This window comes from Embiotoca jacksoni, unplaced genomic scaffold (genome assembly GCF_022577435.1).
Source record: "Embiotoca jacksoni isolate LCO1_2020_lvr unplaced genomic scaffold, fEmbJac1.0.p SCAF_16, whole genome shotgun sequence".
NCBI lineage: Eukaryota > Metazoa > Chordata > Actinopteri > Embiotocidae > Embiotoca > Embiotoca jacksoni.
The window spans coordinates 8,669,868-8,686,371 of NW_027185296.1; the positions used below are offsets into that span (position 1 = coordinate 8,669,868).

Below are 16,504 nucleotides of genomic sequence, written 5' to 3' on the forward strand. Positions count from 1 at the left end.
TACAGTCTATGAATAAGACACAACAAGTCAGCAGCACCAGAGAGCTGCTTTTACAACCACATCAGGCCACATTATGAGTTAATAGTTGTAGTAGCTGTAACAAGGCAAACCTAATAATAATTTATTTTTACCCAAGACATTTATATCTGATGACCAAAGTAAACTTGATTCGCCTTAACAAACCTTAGGTATTAAAGAAGATACGTTTTATTTACCACTGCAGCATTAGAATATAACAGGGAACAGAGTCACTATTCAAAAATTCCCTTTCATTATTACATTTTGACTCAGTCTTGAGCGTGAAAGATGTTAATTTACCTGCGTGTGTGTGCGTGCGTGTGCGTGCGTGTGTGTGTACGACAGTCCCAAACAGATAAACAAAGAGAGACTAGGCCCAATGTGTAGAGCATCAGCTGGTGTGAGCAATTACTCTTGTACAGCAGATAATGCAATTAGACCTGTGTGCTAAAGGGATTTAGCTGTTATAGTGTGCTCTTCCACAGCACTGGATTATAACAGAATTACCCAAGTGTTCAGCTCTACGGCACATCCGAATGTCAACAACCAGTGAGCAGACAGGCATAAACAAACAATGGACGCATGTATGTGGTGCTACGGAGGTAAGACGAGGTCAGATGGGGATAATTGCGCTAACAGCTTGCCTTAAAACATATCACGTTCGCAAAGAGACATTTTAAAGACAAAAAGGCCATATGTAGGGAGTGTTACACACATTTTCAACACTGCTAAACTGTTGTTCGGACAATTAACCAGCTCAACAAAGTCACATTAAGCTGTGAAGCTGCAGTGCACCAAACATTCACGTAATGTGAAGTAACTGCCTCCCTTGTACACCAGCTGGTCTTTACAGCTACATGGAGGATAAAGGTAACTTTTGCTCCATCAGCAGTTCAAGGGTTGTGTGCAACCACAGCAGACAGAAACCTTTACCCCCTGTGTGTAAGTGCCAGACAAGACTCCACTCCCATATGGACACCTCCACGTTGTCAGCAGGGGGTGGAGAATGAGCAGGGGGCACCACTGCCAAAACAGAGTGTGTGTGCGCGGGGGGGGGGGGGGGGGGGGGGGGGGGGGGGGGTGTTTAGTCCGTCTGGTTCGCCCTACAAACATTTCCAGGCCAAGACACGTCAGACATTCTACAAGAGGGAGCTGCATCTGCTACACAGACCAGGTGCTGGTCAGTGGACATTTGTTGTTCATTACCAAGTTTCTGCTCACAGAGGGTCTTGCCACCGACACTGTAGAACAACCAAGGACACATGATGGGAGTGAAAAACTCCCAGGACAGGGACCATCTTGAATCCATTAGCGCTGCATTACGTGAAATTGATTCCTAATGGCCTTTTTAATGACCACTGGAGAGAAGACTTCTTCTACCACTTCCCTGCACTGCCTACAAATCTGAGAGACTCCTGGTGGAAAATCCAACAAGGAGACAAAGAGTGGCAGAAAAAAAGGCAGTGATATCAAGCTTATGAAAGCCAGCAGCTTGATCGAGAACATTTTAAATGTCATCAGCAAAATTAACAAAGTATACCATATACAAAGTATACTATTGTAAAGAAAATGTTCCATTTCTGTAATAATTTTTGTGTTCCTCCAGTTCTTTTCCAAATATCACTGTAATTGTGTTATTGTTTTTTTTTTTTTTTTTTTACTACACTTCAAAACAAACAAGTCTATATATTCTGCAGAGGAAGATCTTTATATTGAGCTGGAATTTCCTCGTCGTCGGGGAAAATAGTGATCCTATCAGAACTAAATGGGATGCATTCAGTATAAAAGGCATAAACATTGGATCGTCAAGAATAAGACTGATCAAGGAAAAGGGGAAGTAGAAAGTAGGACATGCCAAACGTTCACGTTAGAATAATGCTGTCACACAGGGACCTTCAGATGAGCACTTGTCACAGCACAACCTCATGACGCAGATTACTCATTTGGAGCTGTTGTCTCCCTCTCAGTCTGAGACAAAAGAAAAACTTCCATTCTCTGGTTTCTATGGAAACTCCACACAGGAGCACTTTTTTTTTTTTGGCTATTTATGGGTCTCTTGACAGTGCAGTGAATCTTTTGAAAGGGAGTCATTTAAAATCCGGCCAGTGTCTGGGAGACTGGGCCCACAGAAATGGGGAAGGAAATCACCTCAAAGAAATACTTTGACAGTTTGGGAAAATGCACTTGTTTTGTTTTCTTGCCAAGATTTAAATGAAAAGATCAATGCCGCTCTCATATCTGTACACTAAATGCAAGACTACAGCCAGCAGCTGGTTATCTTAGCTTAACATAAAGACTGGAGACAGGAAAAAAAAAAAAAAAAAAGCTTGCCTGCCTCTGTAAGGAGGTAACACAAGCCATCTTCCACCACCACCTCTAAAGCTCACTAATCAGGCAGAAATCCTTCTGAAATGATGAAACCTTTGATGCAGAACTATACAGTAAGCAACACTAGTCATCGAGCTGTGTTTATCCACTGTGAGATTTTGCATATCAATGACAAGATTTTTTTTTTTTTTTTTTTTGTAGTGATACTAAATTCACAAGACTTATGAATCAGTGTGATACATGAAGGTAATTTTTCAGGTAGTGATTTCACTAAATTAGCCAAACAAGTAAACAAGCAGAAATCAGAATTCATTAAATTCAAGTGTTATTCAGCCTCCAGCGAAGTGGGAATCCTTCATCGGCTTGACTACATTTTCTAAAGCGGGAAAGAGGCAATAAACCATTCAAGCGTTCCAAAGCTTTACTCTATGACAACTCACTGTGCTGGTTTGTTTCCCTCGCTACATATCAAATGTGGTCCAACACATTAGTCTACAGGCACGAAAACACTCAGAGCAGTCTGGAGTCCAGATGGAAGCTCGGATCACATGTGAGAAGAACAGGAAGTATTTAAAAGCCCTTGAAACTCTCCTGCTGTTCCTCTATGTTCCTTCTCATGTTCCTCTATGTTCCTCTATGTTCCTTCTCATGTTCCTCTATGTTCCTTCTCATGTTCCTTCTCATGTTCCTCTATGTTCCTCTATGTTCTTCTATGTTCCTTCTCATGTTCCTTCTCATGTTCCTCTATGTTCCTTCTCATGTTCCTTCTCATGTTCCTCTATGTTCCTCTATGTTCCTCTATGTTCCTTCTCATGTTCCTTCTCATGTTCCTCTATGTTCCTCTATGTTCCTCTATGTTCCTTCTCATGTTCCTTCTCATGTTCCTCTATGTTCCTCTATGTTCTTCTATGTTCCTAGGTCAGGGAAGGCATCTGCCAGTTATCCTCATACGTGTTTATGGACAACGACGATGTCTCCTACTTCCCTGAGTGTAAGTTCCAAAACACATCTCAGGAGTAACCACCCATTGACCCCAACAATCTCCAGTTTACTGCCAGTTCCTGACCTTCAGCTGTACCCTGGGGCTTCAGGGAAATCTGGGCGATAAGCTATGATCAAAGTCACCCTTTCTGGAGGCGGGTTTCAGGCCCCATATGACCACCATGTGCAGAACCAGGAAGTAAATTGAGATTTCTGTATTATAGTGGTGATTGTGGCAGGGTCTATAAAAACATTCAGCACATGGACACACAATCAAGATGTTGCTGTGCCAAGTGCACTTTGTAAGCTATAGATTAGTCATCAGAGAGAAAGCATTTCAACAGGAAGGGAGTATGGATTTATGGGACAGCATATGCACACAGAGTAGAGCTGTCACGCATGCGGTTTTCATGAAGCTCTCGTGCGTTTGGGTGTGAGTGTAGACTCTACTGTGAAAACGCAATTACACGAAAACCACTGGCACGTCCCTTTGTGCTGCCTTATGTGTACGGGCCGCTTTCTTTACCTGGCTGGCCTCAGATGAGGGGTACCGGCTGGTTCTGGGTGGCCCGGGGATCACCCAGTCTGCTTGTCTGACGAAAAACCGAAAGAACAGAACTGTTTAACACTGCGCCAGTTCATACGCCGGGCTTAGCAGCTGCTCTCACAGGAACCCACTCACATTTCAGAGCACACTGAGCAAGTGAGGAAGCACAATGCACGCTAGAAAGAAATGTGCACAGAAACAGTGTGAGATCAAAGACTGAATAGAAAATTAGGCAGGGAGAGGAAGCAAGGCTTACCGTCCTGAACCTATAAGATGGTTCTGTGGCACAGACACACATTTGGTCAGTAGCCCTGGCTAATTTAGTAAAGCAAGAATAACTGGGAAAACAAAGTACTGCTGACAATCTGATAAGCATTTTAAATATAAAATGATTTATAGACCAGATCAAGAAATCAGTCAAACAATCGCTAAATTAATGAGCATGTTAGTGGATATTGTGCACATAATGTAATTAAGCAACCACTAATTACACTATCTAAATGCACTGCATTGAAAAACAGTTAACATTGCCTCATGTAAATGCAATGAAAACATCTTCAGGCACAAACAGCAGCAACAGCTGAGTAAACATTTCTCTAATCAATACAATACTTGGATAGAAAACATGAATTCGATCAGCAATGGGATTGTTAGCTCAGAGGCATCTTTTGTCATGTATTTAATGATCACAATTAATAATCTGGATTACCACGATCACATTTGTTGCACGCAGGAAGTTAATTTGTATCCAAGCTACGGAGGGATTAGTTCACAGATGTCACAGTATCTGTGTATTGGGTACAAGTCAATATGAGCTGAATACTAAGCATTTCCTCACATTACTCTCCACTGTGCTGGTGAAAGCATGCAGTGTCTGTGGCCTTTTGTTCCTCATACTCATTCAGGGCGAGCCACCTGCTCCGCTCCGCTATGCTCAGCCTGACTTCGATTTACGCAGGCGAGGAACTGGACAGCTACCTTCTCTGTAAGTCGCTGAATTTGAAGTCAAACCTGCTATCGCCGCAGCGATGTTCGCTCGCAGTTATCTTTGTTAAATGTTTCTGATTTGCCTGCTTATCTTCCAATTGTGCTGTCATATGTCAGACTAGTGGGCAACTGAAGTACATTTGTTTGCATTGGCTGGTATTTGAACGCCTCTTCAGTGGACAAACAAAGCCAGGATATTGACACTGTCCTGGCAAAAGGCCAAGGCACAAACACTGCATCTTTTCTCTGATTGAAGAAGCAGACCGGCGCTGACCATTTGTCACTTTCTTAAGAAAGTGTGTGAGTGTGTTTGTCCATTCCAGCCATGACTCAGTCCAGATGTAACATGTAACTGCTAGCTTTCTTTTAGCTCCACCGAATGCTATGTGAGGCGTCATATACTGAAGCACAGAGAGCAAATCTGAGGAACTCTAAAACAATTAAAAAAAACATTCAAAAAAATCCGTGGGGTCCTCACTAGTTGCTACACTGAGGCTTCAGACCTATGGATTTCCTTTTTGTTTGTACTTGAGAAATGTAAGCGGTCACATTATATTTTCAGCAGTACAGAAGGATATTAATTTGTGCTTTTCATGAGTATCTTCATATTTGACTCATTTTTGGCCATTAAGAGACTAAAACATTGGACACTTGACAGCGAGACAGTGCTGTTGGCACGGACTCACATTTCAAAACTCTCCCAGGTTGCTTTGGTAACTCAGCCCACATTAGTACCATGAAGCACTGAGACGAAAGGAGAGGCAGATGCTGGTACTTCTAAAACTAATCGGCATGTTCAGATATATGCGAGCGAATTGGCCTCCTTGAGAACCTCAGCATGGTCTACCATAAAGAACAGAAATGCAGGCAGGTTGGCTCAAACTCTTGCTGACATTTCAACACAGCGTTGTCACATGACTGCCAGTGTACTCACTACACACCTGTGTTTTTGTGGGTGTGCGCTGTATAATGGGCCCTCATGGATCTAAAATCAGTCTGTGACTCATTAAAACAAACATTGACCTGGTTTTGTCAGACCAAAGTCAGAGTGGAGGTGTGTGCGTGTCTGTGTAAAACAAATGGGCTCAAAGTGCATGTGTCTCCAATCAGAACAGTTATGATGAGATACGAGTGTGAATGCAGTTTTCTAGTCAGTGAATACATATCATGGCTGAAAGCTCCCTCACCACAACCCAAGTCTTTGTCTGTGCTCTGTCCTATTCAAGTGCCCTTTAATAATTAATCAGACGCTGTCAGAAGGAGAGACCTCACATGTGGAGCAACCGAGAACACACACTTCCAGTAGCACAGTTTTTAAGAGTATGTGACACATTCTTCCAAAATGTAAAAATGCAGATTTTTTTTTTAACTATCTGTATTAGAAAAGAGATATCTCTTCACAGCTCAAATAATTTATTGAGTATTCAATCGACTGAAGATTAATCAGCAACTATTCTGATTGTCAAATAATATACTCAGTAATTTTCTTCTACCAAAAATTTTGAAGTCCACATATTTTCTGCAATAATGAAGATGTGTCATTGTTAATCAAATCTCGTTGGCTTCTGGATTGTTGGTCGAACATTTTTAAGTTGTCACTTGGGGCTTTAGGCATCCACATTTTTTGTCATTTCATAGACCAAATACCTACTCGATTAGTGGATATTGAAAATATCTGTTTGATCCAGATCTATCAGGATGGAGTGACATGAAATGTTCACAAATCAATATTTCAGGATGAGGAATCTAGATTAAAAAAAGATTCTCTTCAAAATATTCCCAAACCTGCAATTCAGTTTCCCACATCAGTTCTGTTTTACTCTCACAACAAACAATAAACTAAAGAGTAGTCTTATAAGCCTTTTCTAATTACAACTACTGTTGTGGCAACAAATAAATGTGCTATGGCAATCAGTGGTGCACAAGATGTGGTTGGACAGTATTATTAATACCAACCTTCCTTTTGAGAGCTTAAAACAAATGAATCATCACTTTGAGTTGAAGGATGTAGCACTTCATCTTCTGGACTCAATACTGGACAGCTGTTTTACAGCTGAGACAAAGATGTCCCTCAGGGGACAAATGCAGATTAACTGTACCTCTGGGCCTCAAAGAAAAACACAAAACATTTTCAGCACAGAGCAGAACAGCAACTTACAGAAAGAAGGCCAGAGATGTGAAGAAAACTTTCATTCTTTTCCTCATCACAGAAGGAGGTCTGAGACCACACATCTGTCATGCAGCAGCAAGGTGAGCCACAGGTGGTCGCTGCTGCTTGAAGGTGTATCGAGATCCAGTATCCGGGTCAGAGGTCAAACAACTGAAAACGAAACTCGAACCAAATCATGATTTTGCCTCAGGGACGGGAACTAAACACTTAACATGCCAGCAGTGAAACGGTCCATGGATGACCAATCCTGGCCCACCAATCACAACACAGGGTGAGAGGTCAAACTGCTCTGTTAAGGCTAGGCAGGTATTAGAGGTACTTTGGGAATATGGGGGTGGTGGGGTGAGGAGGGGAGGGTGGGGCTGACTAAGGCTGTCAAACAGCTGACAAAACATCAAAAGGTTAAAATCTCCTGAAATTTTTTTTGTAAAACAACTTGGTGTAATTTGGCATGATGATATATTTAAGCACAACTTAAAGAGGTCTTTAAAACAAACAGTTGATAAGTTGTTGGTCCACAAAATATTTTTGTCAAGTAGCTTTGGCCAATGGACCACACACACATAACAGGATCTAAAGAAAGGCTTTTGTTGGCCCCCACAGGTGTGATAGGACTGTGGTCAGGAAGGTCATGGATGCTTCCCTCACTGTTGTCATGCTGACACACATGGCAGGAGATATGCCATGGAGGGGGGAGGGGATAGGGGATAGGGGGAAGGGGATTTGTGGCAAATGTGGCATTTGGTTGGTGGACCACCCAGAACTACTGTCCTGTTAAAACCACTGCAAAAAAGGCCATCTTATTTGTATTTTTTTTTTATAAAAACCTACACAATGAAGTTACATTTAATCTCCAGTTTACAGAGAGCTACAAACTGTCCAGAAAACGACGGGCAGTTGGCGAGCACTTTGTATGAATATGACATAGTGTCTAGCAACAAGATACAACTGTTACAGCCGAGCCTGCCTGGAGGCCTTACAGGTGCAGAGGCACATCACTGCATGCATGATTATGAGCAGAACTATATTTATTCATGTGGCAGACACACACCTGCAACCACAATCAACACATTAACCTTTAGTCAAAGACGTGCGTTCAATGTCTAACAGCAGCAACAGAAGACGCACATACATGTGTTGATGCGTAAAGCCTACTGAAGAGGGCGAGTGTGAGCAGGACGAGACTGGACAAGCCCAATGTTTAGAGGAGAAACGGTGACCTGCAACCGCTCCTGACATTCCTCTGACACACGTTCACAAAGCATCCTACTCTGTCTGGGAAATGACACTGAACAAAAGTGAGTTCCTCTATATGTCTGGGCTGGAAAATCTCCATAGCTCAAAAAGACATAAGCGGGAACACACCCTTCGCCAGGGGAGCCGTGAAACCCTACAATGAGGAGGCCACGGCTGCACCTTAATCACATGATTAGGTCTTTTGAACATCTCTTTGGGTATTACGTAAACCCATACGTGGAGAAGAGTTATTTCTCAGAGCGAAACCAACCACGTTCTTATTCACAGGATGTGCTCATTGTAAGCACGGTAAGGAATGTGAAAATGACAAATAGGTGTGAAAGTGAAGATGTGTTTGTCTATGATGTCAGTAATGTGATAAACTGGAAACCAGGCCAGGTGCACTGCCTCTTGCCCAATGCATGATGGGATAATCTTCATTCCTCTGTGAGTCTGTACAGGATGGATGATATAGAAAAGGAATAGATTTGCCACGCTCTGGGATCCACATTGTTACGTTCCATTTACAAGTTAGTAGGGTGAAAATCCCAGATTATCTACCTGCTTTCTAGACACCAGGCATTTAAGAAGGTTATTTACAATCTGGCACCAAAAGTCTGTGCTTGACAACAAGAAAAAAAAAACTAACTTAAGGTGTATTATATAACTTTGTGACGTCCAAAGTCGCCACCGGAGATGCAGACACACAGGTTGCTTCACTAAATAGCAAGTGTTTTGTTTCCTCTGAATGAGAGTCAGCAGCCAGTAGTAAGAGGAGAGCGGGGAGCAGTGCCGACTCACTGTCTAATAAACTCTAATCTCATTAGACCTTTAACAGGCTCCAGACTGGATTTAGACAGCAAGGAGGGAGGAGGTACATGGCAAGAAATATGAGGGGAAGAAAATACAGCTTGTGTCAGTGGCTCATAACAGAAAATTACAGGTGGCTCCAAAAATCCCTGCATGCACTGTCCGGAAGGTCTCCGTGGGAAACACAGAGGAGGCAGGAGAAAAGCGTGAGCGTGTTGAAAGAGCAGGAGTGAATAGACCAAAGCCCTGTTGAAAAATTCCCAGTGGAAAGCAGTAAGTATGTGTTTGCCAGTATGTGGGCAGCGTGAGGGTGTAATGACGGGGTTCTGTCGCTCAGGCAGAGGTCAGCCAGCCGGCCAGGAGGAAAGGCTTCGACAACAATATGATGTCATCAAAGAGGGCCAGCGTGACTCATCGACCTCAGACGAGGGAGGTGCACAGGAATTTTAATGACATATCGCAACATAAGGAAGCCATAAACGACATTCTTCTGCTCTGAAGAAATGTTTCAACTACAAAAGAGAAGGAAAGCAGAATAACCGGGGAACAAAAAACATTTCGATGTTTTGAGACAACTTCCTTCAATCAGTTACTATCAAATTAAAGGGCTGTATTTTACTTCCTTTCTGTTTCAAATCAATTCATGGGATTTAAAGATAATGAGTAATAATGTCAAGAGGACAGAGGCCTACAATAAGGTCTATAAAAAGGAACAGGAAAAAAACCTTCCTCGTATAAAGCTCTCATTACCAAAGTAGAGACAATGACCTAATTACATCCCCAAAGGTTAGGAAAGAATAGTGTTTCATGTCACATCAACTAAACATGCAATGACCTGTACCAACACTCTTAATACCACATAAGTATTATTGTACATGTCATAAATGAAACCTCAACTCTAACAATTAAAAATGAACACTGAAGTTTTTATGAGAAAGGACACATCACCATGAAAGAAAGTCTATTTCTGTCCTGTGGTGATACAAAAGCTCAACTCTCCAGAGAACCCCAAAGATAACTGAAGACATCCACTGAAATCTCTCTCTGATTCTTCTCCCCTCTCTCTCGTTGGCTCCGACCCCATGGCTGCCATGACTCTCGGACCCTGACCTTTGACTTCCAGACAGCTCCAATGGCTTTACTCGCTCTCACGCAAAAAAATACCACTGAGCTATCTGTTCTCAAGCCGCAGGAACAAAATACTATGTTATGAGTCAACAAGGGCAAGGGGAAGACAAAACATCCATGTAATGGAGCACCACGGAGGTGAGTCATCAACCTGACTGTGAAGGGCCAGACAACCACAGCGCGTTACGAGCCTTTTCAGCCCCCTCATCAAAGAAATGCCGGGGAGCTGTGTCAAACAACTGCTGCAACCCTGGAGATGCTGAGAGGAGGGGCCGAGAGCCGACTGTGTAAGGATACTCGCTAAACATTTGTCCCTTTTGGTCCCGACACCTTCACTTAACACCCATCAGTTTCTGTTACTAGAGGCCCTCCACACACACACACACACACACACACACACACACACACACACACACACACACCCCTCCCCCCCCCTCTCTCACACACACACACACACACACACACACACACACACACACACACACACACACACACACACACAATCTCTCTTGGCCACTCTACAAGTGTCCGTCAGTCTGTGGGATCAGAGGGGACCCGAAACAAAACCCTGTTGTGCATCTGTCAGGCCGTCCTCGCCGCTCTCCCCTCCCAGCCCATTCTCTGGGCATATAAGAATTGGAGGTGGAGCTCTCCTTGAACAGCAGAGGAGCTGCTTCAAGCCTTAAAGATACCCCAAAATTCGAAGGACAGATGACGAACAAAAAAAGAGAAGTGGGACTGAGGGCATCGCCCCGGGGGCAGTGAAGCGCTCAGTCTCTGTGGAGCACTGGCCAGAGATCAGGCAGGCCAATCAGTGGGAGCTTTGATCTCTGCCTTTTATGTTCTGAAAATGTTACACCTGCACAACCATGTCTTGTCTTGCTCTGTCATCAGCAGAATGCCTTAGGACAGCAGAGTAGACTTGAGAGACAGTATTAGTCACTGACACGACAGCCTGCAAAATAGCTGGACATGCAACACAGCTACACAGCTCATTGATACATGGGGGGGGGGGGGGGGGGGGGGGCAGTGAACTCTCCACTCCGACACCGAGCGATTATAATCAACTTTCAACATTACAAAACACAAGAGAGGTGAAATAATGTGATAGTTATAAATGACCGCCTTTGTATTTCCAACAATCAGGCTCTTTTCAGAGTGGAGGGGAATTCCAAAAAGCACCAACAGCTTTGAAATGAGCACAAATCCTGTGAAGTGATACTTCGGCAAATGAGGTGGGTCCCCCAGTAGCAATTTACAGCAAGGTCTCTGATCTTCATACCTGCATGGTGAGGCAGATACATTATCAGCGCTTTGACATTCCAGTGATTCTACACAAGACCTTGACATCTTTTCATCTATCTTATCCTCCCTTCGTGGAGACCTGAGACGCTCAAAGAGGGGCCCACGGGTCTTACAATTTTCTTTTCTCTTTGCTCTCTTACATTTTTTGGAGGTGGCTTAACTGTGATTGGGAAATATTTATAGCTCGAAATGTTAAGAGCCTTGTTATTTCAAGGGTAAATATGACATAATTTACTCAATTTTAACACAATGTACATATTTTCAAACCAAAAACACTGAGCAGGCTCAGAGAAAATAGTCCATTTATAAACAGGTGTGACTGAGTTTTATAACTAATACACAGCATGAATAATATACTGGGTTTTGGCTTTCATGTTGTGGAAATAGCAATTTGTGTTATTTAGTGGGGTTTTTTGTGTCATTTTGTGTTTCCCCATAACCATAAGAACAACAAATTATTATCAACCCATCTTTCTTTAGGCTCAGAGAGAAATAAGTCTTCAGTGTTATTGTCCCTATTTCAGTGTCATATCTGCCTCATCAGTGCTATCTGGAAAAAAAAGTACTAAAACCCTTGTTGACTCCTAGCTTATCACAATTTTCTTCAGTTCATCTCAATATACTTTAAACGTCCTCTTGCAGATAAAACAACTCTTGTGTAGCCCCATCCTGCATTTCTCAAATACAGTCACAAGCAGGACTCTCAGGTGAAAGACAGACTTTGTCACACAGCAACTAAGAAAGAACTGAGAGCCCTTCTTACACGGAAAAAAAGATTTGTCTACACTCGGCACCGAGAGCAGAACCCATTTCATTGCTCAACTATTAACTGCTCTCAATCACTGCCTTCAGTAATGTTGGGCGGCTAGTCAACTGGCTGGCTTTAGGATCACCATGATAACCGTTAATCTGCAGTGAAGATTAGAGAGCCAGTAATGTAACATGCTGCTTTTTAATCCACACAGATTTTCCCTGTTTTGTTTCAGCTTGACCCTAACAACGGGAAACACAGATTCATGCTCACTGATCCATGTGCAGTCAGTTAGTGTACTAACCCGGACAAGGGGGCTCTTAGCCTGAGCTCGCTGGGGTTGTGCTCCTGGAGTGCCCTGGTCCCTCGTCCCACTTCCATGTCCTCTGGCCACGGCTCCAGACGTACCATTTGTGCAGACCGGTGCCCCGGGGGCGGCCCTTCGAGGCCTCTGCTTGATGCCATCCAACAGGCGCACGAGGAGAATGTTGCTGGGAAGCTCGTCGACGGCACACTCCACCAACGTCCGGCACTCCGGGCAGCGCAATTCTCCCCGTGAGCCTAGGATGCTTTGGAGACATCGGCGGCAGAAGGTGTGCTGACAGGGAAGAACCTTTGCCGAGGCGTCCAGCCGCTCCAGACAAACAGGGCACTCGAGCAAATCCAGCAGTACTGACTCGTCCATTCTCCGTGTTCTGCCTCTCCTTCAGCAGAAAAACATGATGCTCACAAGGTTTTTGTTCAGAAGCAGATCAAGTACTGTCACGTCACTCCCATACCTCGGCTATTGCCATGGCATCTGCATCAGCTATGAAAAAAAGGTCAAGACATGCAAATTAATCAGCTGTGTACGCAAGAAATAGGTCATGGTGTCCATACAACAGATACCACATATCAGTTTACTGATACATCAGTTTTTATAGCAAAATTTAGTAAAAGTACTAAAGTAAAAGTTTTTGTTTGGTCCCTCTGACTGATTTATTATTACATATAACATCATGAGATAATTAGTGGCAAAGTACCAGTGTGCATGTTACTGTTGTTGCCGCTGCAGGTGGAGCTAGTTTGAACTACTTTATATGCAGTTTTACAAAAAGGTAAATCTGAGGGGTCGTTAAGATTATTACTGGGAGAGAAAAGAAGAAACTAATCTTTGATTTTTGCTGAAATCTTAAGTCATTTGACCATTTCTTGAAATGAAACCATGGGAGAAGTATCAAGGGAAAGATCACTGTTTAGTGGAGCTGTTAACACCTCATAGACATGGAAAATGTGACCCGACTACACACTGCTGTTTTGTACATCAGAAGCCAGTTAAATTATCCACCGTGTCAAATCTTCATTTTAAAAGTAACTGAAGCTGTCAAATAAATTTAGTGCAGTAAAAAGTACTCTGAAATGTGGAGTGGAAACATAAAGTAGCATCAATTCGAGATACTCAGGTAAAGTACAGTATTTAAGTAAATGTACACAGCTACTTTCCACAAAAAGTGATGAGTTGATGGCATTTGCATAGAAAAAAACAAACATAGAAATAGTGCCTAATAGTGTATCATTAGATTACCGAATAAGGGATTAAAAACAAAGTTAATCTCATTTCCTCGGCAGCGGATGATCACACCTGATAACTGTGATCTTGGATCCTCGGACCCTTTAAATTGACTGTACGGTCACACATGCCGTGAGATGGACATAAATAAAAATAAATAAAATAAATAAATAAATAAATAGAAACGTAGAGTAGCGGCGCGCGAGTGAAACACTGTGATTTGTCTTTTCAGGGCGAAAACATGGATGAATTAATCATCTGATGAACAACACATAACCACAACGAGCCTATTTTGTAGAGATGCTGACGTCACGAGAAGATATTTACAGCAATATCGCAAAAACGTTACTCGGGAAAAAAAAAAATGTCAATATTACGTAACACTTAGCGGCAAGAAAAACGTGTACCGATACTTTTCTTTACGACGGCGGGACTCAGCGGAGTAGTTTCCTCAGACAGGCGAGAAATTAAAACCAATAAAAGTAAGTTTTCTCGCACATATCGCCTCGCTTAGTGGAGGAGGAGGAGGTGGAGGAGGTGGAGGTGCAGGGTGGAGGGGGGGGGACACTTTAGTGTTCCCACCTTTTAAATAAACAACAAATAGTTGAGTTTTTACACAACTTGAAAACATTTTGTGCAACTTTTAGGACATAAACCATCGTATGTGCAACACTTGCCAGTACTTTGAAGACTAAACGTGATTCCGCTCACCTCTTTAAATCACGACTCCTCCTCTTGTTGACTCCAGCTCACTATTTCTTTCTTTTTTTTTTTTTTTTTTTTTTGTGCCTCCTTGCTAACGTTACTAGCCACTTGTCTGCGAGTGTTCAGCAGACGAGCACCGTCGCCTTCCCTAAATTATTACTGTTTACGTGGAAAATGTAAAATAAACACATCTCTGTCAGACACTAAAGCAAAAACGTAACGCGAAAAAGGGACGCAGCCTGGCGAGACAACGGAAGTCCGAGCGCACCGCGCGCCATGCTAGTACTTGTGTTCTGCTGGACTGTTGCTGGAACAAGCGGAGGGGGAGGGAGCGCGTGGGCTTCACGTGCAGTCGGGAAATAGGTCAACTGCGGTGAGTGGATAAAACATCAGCGACGTAAGTTACCTGAGCTGCAACGTTTGGAAGTACAAAGTTGTGCACATTACAACTTACTAGGTTAGAAGTGTTTTTTTTTTTTTTGTTTTTGTTTTTTTTAACAGGTTAGTCAAACAACAATTACATCCTTTCACACTGTCCTCTTTATCGTGACAAAACAAGACTGGACCAGGGCTGTCATTAGCTATTAGTTTTGTTGTAATGGAAACTGCTACAAGTAGTTACTTTATGCCATCATATGCATTTTTTTTTTATTTCATATTTTGTGTCAAAAGTAGACTACCACACTGTAAAGTTATAATTTCCGAGGCGCCTCTGAAGGCAGCATCCTAGCGTTGTCAAAAGGGCGTGAACTGGATCGTCTAATGAAATGTAATGATGTGTCAAAAAGCAGCATCTTTTCTCAGACACAGACGAACTTATTTTTCATTTCACCATTTTGGCCCGGCCTGTGGGCATGTTCTGAGAGACAGTGCTCCGGATACCATTAATGGCTTTCCCCCCCTCTCAAATTAGCTCTGAAATATGCTTTATTTTCTGTTGCATTTTGTTAGAGTACTCTGTTGTAGTTCAAATTTTCCAACCCTCAGACACAGAAGAGAGGTACTGTTCTGTCTTGTGGACAAAATAAATACCAATACGTGGTGGAAATCCACTTTTACTCCTATTTTTTTTTTTTTTTTTTTGCGAGATCTGTAGCTAAATGAGCACCGGAGAGGTAAATAGGGACACCTGCTGGTCACATTTTCTAGTATTTTCCTGTGAAAAAAAATAATCAGATTTTCTATACCTTTCACTTTTCCTTCATGAATAACATAGCTTAAATTTATACATACAGGATGTTGGTGCATGATACTGGGATGATCCTGTGTCTTTTCTTGAGGCAAAAGCAAAAGGATGAACCTGCCACTGGCTGATATAAAGGCAAAAGGGAGAGGGGAGAGCACTTTTCCAAAGCTGCTGCTGCTGCTGCTTTTATTGCAAAATATAGATTTAAAATGGACCTTTGACTTCCAATAACCTTCACTGCACAGGCTCAAGCTCAGAGCTACACGAGGGAGAGGAGGAGAGCGAGGGAGACACATGCAGGCAATAAACATGTGATTTATTTTTATCTCATTCGGAGGACACTGCATACTGAGCAGGAGGGAAAGATGAAGTAGAGGAAGAAAAGAGCAATAGAGACGGGGATTTATTCGGAGGTGGTCCTTCTCTGTCACATGTGATCCCATGGGTGCTGGCAGGAGCCCTCAGGTCATATTTCCTCACTGTGAAGAGGCAGCACTCCGCCCCCTCCACCTCCACTGAGACAATGGCCCCTGCCCTCCTTTTCAGCCTGACCCCTATATGTATTACCACACACTCAGGTCCTGCACACATTCAGCGCTGTGTCTGAATTAGCAGCAATGATTTGTACACTCTGAAAGGCAATAATCATTCATAATAACTGCACCTGAGGGCAACCAAACAGATCACTCACACACACACACACGCACACACGCACACACACACACACTGACAGACCTGCATATGATGGAGGTGACAGCTGCGTTACTGCTTATAAATGGGAATGAGGAAAGCAGGAGAGGACA

General features: G+C 42.9%; 1 protein-coding gene across 1 annotated transcript in view; it reads right to left on the bottom strand.

Moving 5' to 3' along the window:
- The window catches only part of sh3rf1 (SH3 domain containing ring finger 1), a 30,868-nt gene extending 16,051 nt beyond the window's left edge, over positions 1-14,817 (bottom strand). The window contains exons 1-2 of the mRNA XM_069150740.1: positions 14,522-14,817; positions 12,566-13,069 (exon numbers count right to left, since the gene is read on the bottom strand). Of these exons, the coding sequence (XP_069006841.1) occupies positions 12,566-12,946 (381 nt within the window). The 5' untranslated portion in view covers positions 12,947-13,069; positions 14,522-14,817. The remainder of the gene's footprint in view (positions 1-12,565; positions 13,070-14,521) is intronic.
- Positions 14,818-16,504: the final 1,687 nt, after the last annotated feature.